This window comes from Felis catus, chromosome A3, assembly GCF_018350175.1.
Source record: "Felis catus isolate Fca126 chromosome A3, F.catus_Fca126_mat1.0, whole genome shotgun sequence".
Taxonomy (NCBI): Eukaryota; Metazoa; Chordata; class Mammalia; order Carnivora; family Felidae; genus Felis; species Felis catus.
The window spans coordinates 131,647,177-131,661,103 of record NC_058370.1 but is presented as its reverse complement, the minus strand read 5'-3'; the positions used below and the strand labels follow the sequence as shown (position 1 = coordinate 131,661,103).

At 49.2% G+C, this 13,927-nt stretch overlaps 1 protein-coding gene across 11 annotated transcripts in view; it reads left to right on the top strand.

The window, feature by feature from the left end:
• LPIN1 (lipin 1) overlaps positions 1 to 13,927 on the top strand; it is a 129,614-nt gene that overhangs the window by 75,287 nt on the left and 40,400 nt on the right. For 5 of the 11 annotated variants that reach the window (XM_045054929.1, XM_011281321.4, XM_019827896.3 and 2 more), the window contains 7 exons: positions 347 to 547; positions 1,298 to 1,393; positions 3,455 to 3,517; positions 5,025 to 5,332; positions 7,415 to 7,540; positions 9,861 to 9,968; positions 13,248 to 13,377. In XM_045054929.1, the coding sequence (XP_044910864.1) occupies positions 347 to 547; positions 1,298 to 1,393; positions 3,455 to 3,517; positions 5,025 to 5,332; positions 7,415 to 7,540; positions 9,861 to 9,968; positions 13,248 to 13,377 (1,032 nt within the window). Of the gene's footprint in view, positions 1 to 346; positions 548 to 1,297; positions 1,394 to 3,454; positions 3,518 to 5,024; positions 5,333 to 7,414; positions 7,541 to 9,860; positions 9,969 to 13,247; positions 13,378 to 13,927 lie in introns of those variants that run through there. The other 6 variants (XM_023252094.2, XM_045054931.1, XM_019827894.2 and 3 more) reach the window with 5 other exon arrangements.

Sequence of the window (13,927 nt, the reverse complement as noted above, 5' to 3'; positions counted from 1 at the left end):
TTCGTGTGTAAAACCTACATGTGACGACAGAGTGAGGCTGGCAGGGGCCGTAAGGGTGCCGTAAGCAAGAACCGTAGGCCCAGAGGGGAAGAGCCCAGTGCTACCAGTTGGGGTTCCTGGGGCCGCTGCCGTGGAGGTTTGTGGGCTTGCTGACCGGGTCGGGGGTTGGTGGATAGCGGGCTCATTCCGGTGGACCAAGATGATGTGAACAAGCTGTGAAAGTCACACGTGTAAACACATGTGTTTGACGTGACCATGAGCCCATTTGGACTGACTCTAGAGAGATGGCCTTCTCTGAATTAATTGTTTGTGCGTCTGTGTGTGTGTTTGTGTCTCTGTTTTCCAGACTCAAACCATGAATTACGTTGGGCAGTTGGCGGGCCAGGTGTTCGTCACCGTGAAGGAACTCTACAAGGGCTTGAATCCTGCCACCCTGTCTGGATGTATTGATATCATCGTCGTCCGCCAACCCAATGGGAACCTTCAGTGTTCCCCTTTCCACGTGCGCTTTGGGAAGATGGGGGTCCTGCGCTCCCGAGAGAAAGTGGTAAGAGCGTAGGGCCCGGTGACCTGGGGTACAGTTTCTTTCTTCAGAGAAAAATCATCGTATTTCTGTCTGTACACAGAGCTTTGGACCTCTGGGATCGTGGCTTCACACTGGAAGGGGCTGGTCACTGAATTGACAAGTGTATTATCTCCAACTGTGGTGTTAAATTGCTCCAAAACGTAGTGGCAAAAACCAGCTACTTATTAAGCTCGTGGGTTCTGTGAGTCAGGAATTCAGACCAAGCGTGGACAGGCTGGGGTTTCTCTGCCCTCTGCCACCTGGAGCCTCATTTGGAGGACCCACTCCAAAGATGCGGTCACTCACATGGCTGGTGGCCCCTCGGCTGGGCTCTCAGCTGAGAGCGTTGGCCAGAATGCCCACATGTGGCCTCTCCATGTGGCCTGGGTGGCCGCACAACACGGTGGCTGGATATAGGGTGAGCATCTCCAGAGGAAAGGAGCCAGGTGGACCCTGCCTTCTTCTGACCCGGCCTCGGGAGTTCCATAGAGCCACTTCTGTTGTGCTCTGCTTGCTGGGCACAATCGCAAGCCTTCCCGGGCTCAGGGTGGGTGGGTGGGGGGGCAAATAGACTCCACTTCCGATGGCGGAGAGCACATAAGCCTGGGTTGATTGATTGAGGTTTGGAATTGTGAGATCCTTCGGGGATGTATGTGATTCAAAGATGTGTATGTAGAGACACGGCATCCCCCATGAGGTTTCCTGTGGCGGTGGGGTGTGTTTTTCCTTCAGGTTGACATAGAAATCAACGGGGAATCCGTGGATTTGCACATGAAGTTGGGAGACAATGGAGAAGCGTTTTTTGTTCAAGAGACTGAGAGTGATCAGGTAAGGAAGGCTGGGCGGTCAGTGTTACTTCCTAGTTTTGAATTTCGAGCAGTGCTTATCTAGAGGACGCAGCGGAAGTTTGTGTGGCGAAGTAATGCTCGTGCTGGGCGGTGTAGACCATCACGGCAGAGAAGGGCGGCTGTTTCCCTATACTAGGGGTTTTTGCGCCAGACGGGTGGGTGTGTGCTATGTCCACACAAGGCTCACCGGTCCTGCTTCCGCGTGCCCACCGTGTCCAAGGAGACGGGAACCAAAGCTCATCCGAGCTGTTGTCCAAAGCATACAGCTTTGGCACTGGTGTGTCAAATCCCAGAGGTCTGACTGTTCTAATTTCTGTTTAGTGAGTGACCAAATCCCTTGCATTTTTTATTAAAGATTTTAACAGCTGTGTTAAGATACAGTTTGGGTACCAGATGATCTATCCATTTCTAGGATACGAGTCCGTGGCTTTCAGTATTGTCTCTTGTACGTGCAACTGTCACCAGTCAATTTCAGGACATTTTCATCACCCCACAAAGAAACCCTGTACCCGTTAGCCATTACCTGCCTATTCTTAAGCCCCCATTCCTGCCTGAGCTCTAAGCAACCACCCTGCCTTCTGCTGGTATAGGATTTCCTGTTCTGGACATCACACGAATTCAGTCTTACAACATGTTGTCTTTTGTGCCTGTCTTCGTCCACTTTGCATGTGTTCCGAGTTCATCCATTCTGTAGCCCGTATTGGCGAGATAACAGCCCGTTGTATCCATGTCCCCCATTTTGTGTATCCCTTCGTGCGCTCAGGGACACGTGGGATGTTTCTACCTTTTGGCAGTGATGAGTAATGTTGCACCTTCGTGTGGACATATGTTACCATTTCTCTCGGGTGTGTACCCAGGAGTAAAATTGCTGTCACGTAGCAACTCTGTGGTTAGTGTTTGAGGAACTCCCAGACCGTTGTCCAAAGCTCTGCGCCGTTTTACACTCCCACCAGAAGTGCAGGAGAGTTTTGATTTGTCCACATCCTCATCAACACTTGCCGGCTGACCGATTCCAGCCGCCCTGGGGGGTGTGGAGGGGTGCCTCGATGTGGTTTGCATCTCCCTGATGACTAATGATGTCGAGCATCTTTTCACGTGCTTATTGGCCGTCTGTATATTTCCTTTAATGTGTATTTTCTAAGTTTATTTATTTATTTGGAGAGAGACGGAGACAGCGCAAGTGGGGGAGGGGCAGAGAGAGAGGAAGAGAGAGAATCTCAGGCAGGCTCCGCACTGTCCACGCAGAGCCCGATGCAGGGCTCGTACCCACAGACCGTGAGATCATGACCTGAGCCGAAACCAAGAGTCGGACGCTTAACCGACCGAGCCACCCAGGTGCCCCTGTATATCTTCTTTAGAGAAATGTCTACTCAGATCTTTTTTAACTTGGGTTTTGGTCTTTTTATTATTGAGTTGTTGAGAGTTCCTTATATGTGCCTTTTCGCTTTCTTGATGGTGTCCTTTGGAGCACAAAACTTAAATGTCGATGAAATCCAGCTTCTCTCTTTCTGTTTCCTTTTGTTACTCCTGCTTTCGGCGTCCTAGCTAAGCATCCTTTGCCAAATCCAAGGTCATGATAATTTACCGCTATGTATTCTTCTAAGACAAACCACTTTTCAACTCTTTCCTTCATCGAGAAAGCCACCTTGAGGGATCCTGTCGTGATTCCTCAGTACAATCCACTTAGACGAGTTCCTTTACAGGAAGATAGCACCTTTATGGGAAAGGAGCAGATCTCAGCAGCTCCAGGCTTTAACGCGAATGCCCGTAATTTCAGTTGCAGAATAAAACCGTCCCAGGCTCTGCCCCCACCCAAAGGTGTGACATGAAAGGAGGACCAGCGTCCTCATCCCATACCCTTCATCCCTTAATAACCCCAGGCGGCGGGGGAGGGGGGGGCTGGGAGGAGGGGGAGGGGGGGAGTCCCTGCCAATCTTTACCTTCCTATTCAAAGGGAAGGCTCTGAGAAGCATTAATTCGGAATTACCGATTCTTTCCATCTCAGATGGATACTTGCATTTTACATTTCTGTTGTCCCTTAGCTCTGGACAGATTTTACACCGTGAGAGTTGAAGACGCGTTTGGGGCGAGGCCGTCATGGAAGGTGCAGACCCGGGGGCCTGCTGTGCTGGCCTTGAGGGTGCCCGTGGGTGGGACGGGGCTTCGGAGGCCAGAGTGCGTTCTGCCCCTTACGCCTGCCTCTGGCGACCCCTGGAAGGCCGCCGGAAGCCCGGGAAGCCTGCGTCCCTCATCTCCGGATTGCCCCAGGATGCGGTCTCCCCCCCCCCCCCCCCCAACCTGCGGCGATCTGCCTCTCCCCTATCCAGCCTGTGGACCCTTCTTTGCTCTTAACCCCATCTCAAGGCCGTCCACATTTCCACATTGGCCCACTGCGCGGCTGGCTGAGATGACCTCTCCCCTCCCAGCCCGAGGCTTCGGCCCTGAGATGTTCATTGTATATGTGCAGCACATCGGATGTTCTCTAAACCTCTTTGAGAGAGAGAGAGAGAGAGAGAGAGAGACAGAGACAGAGACAGAGACAGAATCTGAAGCAGGCTCCAGGCTGTCAGCTCAGAGCTGGAGGCGGGGCTCGAACTCACCAGCTGTGAGATCATGACCTGAGCTGAAGTCTGATGCTTAACCGACGGAGCCACCCAGGCGCCCCTGTGTATGTTCTTTACTTCTTGTTACTGAGTGTCGCATAATAAATAAGTCATTCGTTAATACAATGATCTTTACAGTTTTTTAAAAACTGCCAAATCATTGTTAAACGACTGTTAAATTGACAGGCTATGGTTTTCCCTTTTGCTTTTAAGAAGAGAGTCAGTATCGGGGCGCCTGGGTGGCTCAGTCGGTTAAGCGTCCGACTTCAGCCAGGTCACGATCTCGCGGTCCGGGAGTTCGAGCCCCGCGTCGGGCTCTGGGCTGATGGCTCAGAGCCTGGAGACTGTTTCCGATTCTGTGTCTCCCTCTCTCTCTGCCCCTCGCCCGTTCATGCTCTGTCTCTCTCTGTCCCAAAAATGAATAAACGTTGAAAAAAAAAATTTAAAGAGAGTCAGTATCGGATCATCAGCTATGTGCCAGGATGTGCTCTGTTTGTTGGCAGGTTTGGGGATGGCGGCTGTCAGGTGCTTTTTTTCTTTTTTTTTTTTAATTACTGTCATCTTCATTCAGTGCGTATGAAAAAATACATACACATTCTTTCTCCCTTTTGCACGCAAGCATGCATACACACACTTACCCACAGTGAAATGCAAAATTGAGTCCAGATCCCAGGGTGATACAATGCCTCAAAGCCCCTTTTCTCCTCTTTGCTTTAGATATTTCAAACACAGCTGGCTTTTGGTGGCCTGAAGTCACTAAGTACCTTGCTTTGTTACAAGTAGGAAAACGCAGGATTCGGTACAAATGGCATTTAATGCCTCGTTGACTTTGTGGTCGGCTATCAGGTCTGGCCGCTGCACCCCCCAGACGTGGCGTCCAGCCGGCCTGCCCCGCGCGGCCCTCGCCAGGGGCGCTCAGGCTCCTACAGGGACCCTGGCCGGCCTTTGGCAGCATCCTGCTCCTTATGCCCAAATTCATGAGACCCTGAAAACGATTTTGTCCCGTAGGAAGTGATCCCCATGTACCTGGCCACCTCCCCTATCCTGTCGGACGGAGCTGCCCACATGGAGTGTCAGCTGAAGAGGAGCTCGGTAGATCGGCTCCGAACCCTGGACCCCAGCACGTCAGCCCAGGCCTCACCTCCCAGTGAGGCCCCTTCGAGCAGCTCTTTAGTGAAGAAGAGAAGAAAAAGGAGGAGAAAGTCCCAGCTGGACACCCTGAAGAGAGACGACAACATGAACACATCTGAGGACGAAGACATGTTTCCCATAGAGATGAGCTCCGACGAGGAGGCCGACCCGCCAGACGGCAGTAGGTAAGTGCTCTCAAGAGGCAGGACCTGTGTCCGAGTCGGGCGCTTTGACTTTTTATTTTTTTTTATTTTTTTTTATTTTTCAACGTTTATTTATTTTTGGGATAGAGAGAGACAGAGCATGAACGGGGGAGGGGCAGAGAGAGAGGGAGACACAGAAATCGGAAACAGGCTCCAGGCTCTGAGCCATCAGCCCAGAGCCCGACGCGGGGCTCGAACTCCCGGACCGTGAGATCGTGACCTGAGCTGAAGTTGGACGCTTAACCGACTGCGCCACCCAGGCGCCCCAACTTTTTAAGATGATTCTTACAAACTCTTTTTTCCCCCAGAATTCCTTATTCTTATGGTAATGTATTTTAGATGGAATTTAAAACACATTTTTTTTTTCAGTGTTTTTTAATTCGTTTTTGAGAGAGAGACAGAACGTGAGCAGGGCAGGGGCAGAGAGCGAGGAGGAGACACAGAATCCGAGGCAGGCTCCAGGCCCTGAGCTGTCAGTACAGAGCCCGACGCGGGGCTTGAACTCGTGAACCGTGAGATCGTGACCTGAGCCGAAGTCGGCCGTTTAACTGGCTGAGCCACCCAGGAGCCCCATTTTAGATGGAGTTTTAGAATTCTGTGGACCCAGCCTTAAAGTAGCATAGAGATTTGAGGTAGCTGGTAATATCAGACCTCCTCCCTCGTCTGGTAACTTCGACCTCTAGGACAGAGCCAAGGAACAGAGAACTGAGCAAACTAATACTTCCTGCACCAAACCATAGTTTCAGAACCTGACCTGTGTACTCCTTATTTTTTTTATTTTTTAAATTTATTTAGTGAGAGAGAGAGAGAGAGAGAGGCTGAGAGAAAGGGAGAGAGAGAATCCCAAGCAGGCTCTGTGCTGTCTACGCAGGGCTCGATCCATGAGATCATGACCTGAGCTGAAATCAAGAGTCGGACACTTAACCGACTGAGCCACCCAGGTACCCCAGAACCTGCCTGCTCTTATCTGGATGCCGGTTGTGTTCCCGGCAGTCGGACTGGCTTCTAGCTAGGGCCTGATCTGTGATAGACTTCAGGTTACAAGCACGTGTAGAACATGGCCAGTTTTCCCTCCAAACGGACTTCCCCGTTTTCAATTTTGATTAGGCCCAAGGTTTAACGGTCATCTTGTTTGACTTTGCTTTGCTTTTGACAGTGCAGTGACATTGTGCTTCTGTGTGTTACTATTTTGGTGACAACCGCCAGTTTTCAAAGAGAAAAACTCCTTTGTAAGGGAGCTTGATGGTTCAGACTTTTATGTCATTCGCTATCATTTTTGATGACTGTTTTTGTATCTTGTTAGCATCAAGAAGGGATAAGGGACATCAGGAGTATCCCTCTGCTTCATTATTCAAAATAGGACATTATTTTTTTTCTTGGCTAAAAATACAGGCAAATTGGCAATGTCCCTTTTCCTAACTATAGCCTCTAATCTGCTGCAGGCTCAGAAACTGATGGCTGGGCTTATTATAGTTGCCATGCCCGTGTGGCTTTTCATTCCAGAACTTGGTTGGTGATAGATACCTCAGGGAACACCAAACATACGGACAGATGGCCTCTGCGTGAGTGAAATAGCGCGTCCTATTTTTTTAATGAAGGCATTCTACCTGAAACAAGACAGATCTGCAATCATTCTGCAATTACAAGATTCCTTTGGTCTCTATCACGTATTTATTCTGCCGGATGAAGCATTATCCGTGTGTGATCATTCAGTTATTCGGCAACCCCACCCGTGCACAGCGAGACCTTGACAGCCTCCTGGGTCTCGTTTTGGCGTCACAGTGTATACAGCAGGCTGTGTAACGATCACACACGTCTGTCAGTCCAGGTGCTTGAATACAGTCACTTTACATTTGCAATTCGGTCAGCGCATGAAACACATTTATATGTGTCTCTGTCTCACTTTTTCCCTCTCTGTTGCCCGCAGTATACCCGGGTGGTGGAAGGAGGTCATGTTACTCCATAAACAATTGAGAGATAATCGGTATGAAATGGAAACTTGCCTTTAGTGTGAATCTATCACTAATAGTTCCTTGACTTTCGTCTTCTCTTTTTTTCCTCCAGAACTCTTCCTAATGATCTATCTGCATTCCAAGAAGAGGTTTCTAAGGAAAACCCTTCCCCCATCATGACTTACCCTCAGTCAGCATCGTACCCTAATTCTGATAGAGAGTGGTCACCCAGCGCAAGGTAGGTCCACCCTCGTCCAGAGGATTTGAAGTCAGTTATAGGAGGTGTGTTTAATAAAAGAGTGAAGTAGACGTAAAAGAGTGAAGTAGACGTAAAATGCCGTTTAGAGTAGGAGGTACGGATCAGGATCGAAAAAGGACATGGGCAGACCAGAAACTTCTATCTGATATCCCAGTCAAACTGCCAACGTGGCTCTGGGCTCCCCATAGGTGACACTGAAGGAAAGACCACTTAAGTTACTCGGTGCTAAGTGTCAGTGGGAGAGAACAGGTGACTGAGCCTTTCCTGACAGTTAGCTCTCAGATAAGGTTCAGGAACACAGCTGTCGCTCCAGGAGCCCCCGAGGTGGTTCTGGGCTGTTAGAATGATGCCCTGTCCTCATGCTTAATGCCTTCTGCCGAATTCAAGGATATTTATTTCCCTGAGAAGTCTGAAGTCACCCTAGAATCCGGTATAAACTTGGAGGACCAGACCTGCTCCCTGTGCAGGTTGCCCTCCCGAAGACTCCAGAGACTTCTGTCAGTGCCAACTCGGAGAGCACGTGAGCCCCTCTGAGCGCTTTTCAGAAGAACTGGGGAGGGGACAGATGGAAGCCGTGTGTCCTCAGCAGGGATGGTCTCACCCCCACTGAGACCAAAAAATTGGCTCCTGAGCAGCAAAGACTTCTTAGATGTTATAACGGCTCGTGGCCTCTGAAGGGCCACAGCACATAAGCAGTTGCACAGTCTGGCCATGGGGTTGAAATTTCACGGTGGAGGGAGGGCCACTGGGGGAAAAAAGTCTCAAGTGTGCAGGGGTGTGCGAACTGATGACTTCCTTGGATCGTTCTTGTTCCTAATGTGTTGGAGGTACTTCTAGTTTCTAGTGAAAGTGTAGGAGCCCCTGTCACAAAGGCTTCCTGCCTCCCTGCCTTCCAGAGTCTGCCAGACACACTCCTGGTTCAAGTTTGACTAGAGTGACCTTGCTGATGCCACAGCACAGTCAGCAGCATGCACTGGGGTCGAAGTTACAGAAAAATAGATGTGTCCCATACCTGGTTTCCAGCCAGGACCATGACCGTGAGTGTTAGTCACCAGGGTGGGGCTGGGGGCCTGTGAGGCCTCCCTGTGGGGGTCTGTCTGCAGACCAGCCCCGTGCAATAGAAGCATAATGCCAGCTCCGTATGTCATTTATAATAATCTAGGAGCCATCCTTAAAAGGTTAAAAGAAACTGATGAAGTTAATTTTTGTATATTTCCTTTGACCCACCATATCCAAAACATCATCAAATAACTAGTTTTCAGAAAGTTATTAACGAGGTATTTCGCAATGTGTAAGATCATTGTGAATTTCACATATGTGGACCATCTCAGTTGGGACGCGTCCTATTTCAAGTGCTAGGTAGCCACGTGTGGCTTGTGGCTGTCGTGATGGACAGTGCAGATGTTAGACCTTTCTGGAACCTTCTCCATTGTCCCCCTAGATCTGTGGAGATGAACCCTAAGGGAAAAGCATGGTACTTTAGAAAGAAAACTATGTGGAATACTTAGAAACCACTAAGGGGTTGAGAAATCTGTTCAAACGCTCTACATTCATTTTAAGAGTTTAAAAGAAGTATTTTATTTTATTTTTTGTTTGTTTTTGAGAGAGTGAGTGAGCGGGGGAAGGATTGAGAGGGAGGGAGACAGAGGACCCAAAGCAGGCTCCAGGCTCTGTGTTCACAGCAGCGAGCATAATGCGGGGGCTTGAACTCACGAACCATGAAATCGTGACCTGAGCCGAAGTCGGTCGCTCAACCGACTGAGCCACCCAGGCGTCCCAAAACAAATGTTTTAAAGTCAACCCTGGGAATGTTTCTCTGTCTCTCACGTTTTCCTGTCTGAATCCGGAACAGCGACCATGTCAGATCATGTGGGTCTGACTGCTGTCAAATGCAGTTACAAATTAGGATAAATAGATACATTTCCATACTTGGAATTACGCATTTTCTTTTCTTTAAAGAGATAGCTGGCAGCAGAGATGATCAAGTCTTTGGTGTATGCAGCTTGATCAAGCACTAAATTCTGACCAGAGAAAAACAATCTTTTATGGGCAGAAGGATGAAAGAGAAAGTGAAATGAGTCTTTTGGCAGTTTCCTGTTCTTGTGGTGCAAAAGATTCATGTTGATTTCCTAGTGATTTCAACAGCTGGTCCCCTAGTCCTCTGCGGTAGTCGGATGCCTAAGCATGTTCATTTTCTTACAAATGTTATTGTGGAGAGTTAGTCAAAGAATTTATATGAAATGTAATTTAATTGACCTATGATTTTTCTTTCTTTTAATGTCTATCACGTGGTATCCAGCAGCCTGATAGATTGCCAAGGGACTGTCCCCCGCCTGGCAGTTGTGGCCGAGGGAGGCCTTTCTAGCTCTTGTCCTTCACGGCCTTCCCACTTCTATGCTTCGGAAAGGTAGAGGGGCTTTTTTCCCCACTTGGATGTCTTCCCTAATAAAAATTGTGCTCTAACTCTTACGTAAAAGTCCGTTTACCATTGACCAAATGACGTATGCAGAAAACCCGTAGAGGTCACGCAAGTGAAAATTTTGATCTAACGCTTACAAATCTATTCGACTAACCGAATTACTTATGAAGCAAATACACAGAGATGATTATTTTCCTTCGATGTTTTCAAGCATTTGTAGATTATTAGAAGTTTTTTTCGCTACTAAATTTGATTCTCTGCGCATTAGTAGTGATTAAGCAGAGAGTCCTTCCTAATTTTGTGGAGTGCTGTGCAAAACAGAAAAATGAAATAAAAGTTGGGAACACGATCCTTCTTTTGTCTCGAGGGTTGTTCAGCAAATAAGTTTATAAGATCTTTAGTATAGGGGAAGTTATTATAACTCCTTTAAATAGCTTTTTAGACTTCCTGAATAATGGAGTCATGTTTCCACAACATTTCTAGAATGGAATTTCAGAGACTAGCACAGGGGGATCTTAAGGTTTCGGATTATAGGTTTGTATATTCCTCGGATGCCGTGGTCTGCGATTTCGGCCTCCTTCCCTCCGTGTCGCCCATACTCTAAGCTACATGGTGGACCTACATGGCTTACTTTATAACCTTTAACAGCGAAGCTGTGATTAAGTTCTATGTGGGAAACTGTTTTTCTTCGTGATTAAAGAATCAGGTCTCAGGAGGTGCTTTATTTGGGGGTTACATGTGCGGAGGAGAGACCATTTTAAAAAGAGTACACGAAGCGGTGAATGGTTAAAATTGACTTGCCTAACGGGCTGCCAGAATCCTGAAAACTATTAACGTGGCTAATAAATGCATTACTTATGAAGATCAGCCATTGACCTTGTAAGCCTCCTGCTTTGAACAACCCTTGATCTTGAAAGCCCAGTATGTGGTGGTGGGAAACTTTGGAGCCACATTGTTCTCATCAGTCACCCTCGGCGTTGGGAGTCTTCTCCCCAGTTCGCCTTCTGTGAGCCTGGATCCCATAGAGCGTGCGCACGTGTTTGCGCACCGAATGCTTTGGAAAAGGCCGGTGGTGCCCACGTGCTGCCATTTGTGTGGCGTGTTGAGCGGGAGAGAAGGGACTCCTAGCTTACGGCTTCCACGCCCGGTTTGGTTCTCTGTGAATGCGGATTTGCAGCCCTGGATACTTCTCTGGAAACCTACGGCTTGTGGTGTCCATCAAAGGATCAGAATATCAGGGATTCTGGAGTTGGTGCCTCGAGAGAACGGTGGTCAGCATTTGCCTTCTTCCTAGCGCAGGGGTTGGCAGACTGCAGCTGGTGGGGCCACACGCGGCCCTCCACCCGTCCTCGGGGTGTTGTGGGCACGCGGCCAGTTCGTTCCCGCGTCGTCCGGGGCCGGTTTGGCGCCACGGTGGCAGGAGTGTGCAGTTGTGACAGAGACCGCGTAACCCACAAAGCTTGAGCCGTTTGCTCTCTGGCCTTTCCCAGACAAAGTTTGCTGGCCCCCTCCTCCTCTAGGGCAAGTTCAGTGGCAAGGGCTTTACTTCGTTGAGCGCAGCGGGTAAGACAGTTCTGTGTTCCACGGACTTTGTAACAAAATAGAGATCATATGTTATGTGACAGAATCGAACAGCAGGAGCTTGTGACGCAGACGATGTGAGATTTGGGTGCAGTGGTGTTAAGGACAGGGAGCCGATCGCAGTGCGCTGTTTCTGTGATGATGATTGTGTAGGTACGCTGGCGGCCACGACATCCCCTCCGCAGATCTCACGTACGTTGAATACGTAATTGTGGACACACGAGTGCCCGAAGACCATTGGCCCTTCGGGGAAAAACTAATTGTAGGACCAGAGGGAAGCAAGAGAGGTAGGAAGGTGATGAGCACGTTATCCCTCAGATGTAGGGAGCGCTCCGGCTTCCTCTTGTGGGACCACTTCCCAGAGGGCAGAAGAGGGTGTGTTGGTGTGTTGGGGGACGTGTCCCGTTGTATACACTCGTCCAGTACACGTGCCGGTGAAATAGAGCGTGAGGGCCACCCCATGGCAACGTACCGCTTAGATGGTTTGCTGGGCAGTGGGCGCCATGGGCGATGAACCAGCCTATGAGCACCTCAGTGTGAAAAGGAGGAGGGAGAGAGAATGGTTAGTCTGGTCCAGATGGCTTGATGACAGAGCTGGGGACCGATTTGGCCATGAAGGGTCCCTGTTGGTTTGATACAAGTTGGGTGTCGTCCACGACCGCGCCTCGTCCTGACGGGAAGGTGTATTCGGTTGGAGTTGAACTCGAACTCAGGGCCGCGAGGCCAAGCATGGCTGTGAGTGGTGGCTCACAAGACTAGAAGGTCTGGGGAAGAGGGTCATCCCCTGCTTCGTGCAGTATCATCGTTTAACGCTGGGGAAAATGATGTGGGAGAATAAAGGCAGGGAATGATTAAGTGAGTTATGTTTTCCTCCTCCGGATGTTGTTCAGGATGCTGTGAGAAGTTTATAGATTAAGGTGATTACTCTTGGCCGGTCACTCTTGGCTGCACAGAGGGACGGCTTCGTCCCTGTCCAAAGAGTAGAGATACAGAAAATAGAGGGATGAGAACACAAGTTCTAGCCACTTAAAAGCTGGCCTGAGAATTCAGCCTCAGGCTATGTTGTTACAGAACGAGCCGTAGCCAACGGGTGGGTCTTTGACGGATTCCTGGAAGATCTCGTATTTTGTAAAAATCTCCACGTAGAGGCTCCTGCCACGCTAAGCGAGTGTATTTTTGGCATCCGGCATTTGTGGCAAAGTTGGCACGCGAAACAGTTCCCTGTTTTCGAAGCCAGCGCGGATTCGTAAATGTGTTAAATGTAGAATTGGATGGGGGCGTGTCTGAGAGAGGCGGGACCCCTCCGCAGCTGAGAGCTACCAGACTGGGTTTGGACGTGGAGAACGCAGGGGAGGTGAACTCAGGGCGAGGTGGGGAAAGATGGGTGGTTGCGAGGTGAGAACAAACTCTTTTTTCCCCCTTTCTATTGTCATCTGCCTTTTCCTCAGTTCTCCTTTCTAAATGCCCCTTCTCCTCTTGGAATTTGCCAGCAGGGCGGGCAGGTGGCCCACGTTGGGAGGCGCCTTCCACCTGCCGCGCGTTCTGTGGCCCCCTGGTGGCCACAGGTGGGAATGTCATGAAGCTTGTGTGCATTCTCTGGGCTGTTGGAACCGTAGAATTGTGGACCGAAGACATCTAAGAAAAGTGTCTCTTCCCAGTCTAATCGTGGATTTGTGTTTCCTTAAGTCCTTCAGGCTCCCGACCTTCAACCCCTAAAAGTGATTCGGAATTGGTCAGTAAGGCCGTGGATAGGACGGTGCAGAAGAATAACCTAGAAATGCTCTGGCTCTGGGGAGAATTGCCCCAGGCTGCAAAGGTAAGTTTCTCCCCCTGCCTCCGTTCTGCCATACACCGAAGATGGTTTCTAAGAATGTGAAATGGGCATCATAATCTTTTCTTCCAAGAAATTTTGTTTCATATTCTCGTCTACTGAAAGAATCTTGAGAATATTTTTACAAATTTTTAAAAAATATCGTAAAGCCTTTAGAACGTGCTACAGCGTCTTGTAACCCCAGTAAATATTTGTCATATGAACGAATGAAAGAACGAATGAATGAGTGAACATTGAAAGCGCTCCTCTGAAGAATCCAGACCAACAGCCCTTTGCAGGAAAGGTCTGTTGGGGCAAAGTTGTGGATTCTTTCCTTTTCTGGGTTTATATTTAGCTCTCACAGAAAAACGCTGATTTCACTGCCCACAAGCTATAGTGCTGACCTAGCCAACCATCTCTACAAACTCGTGTCATTTGTTGCTGGAGAAACAGCGTGAAAATGCTAACCCATCACTTCTTCTGGCAGAACGCTTCCGACCACAGACGTGCTGTAGTGTTGTTGTCATTTGTGCTAGAAGCTTGTGAGATCGGGTCC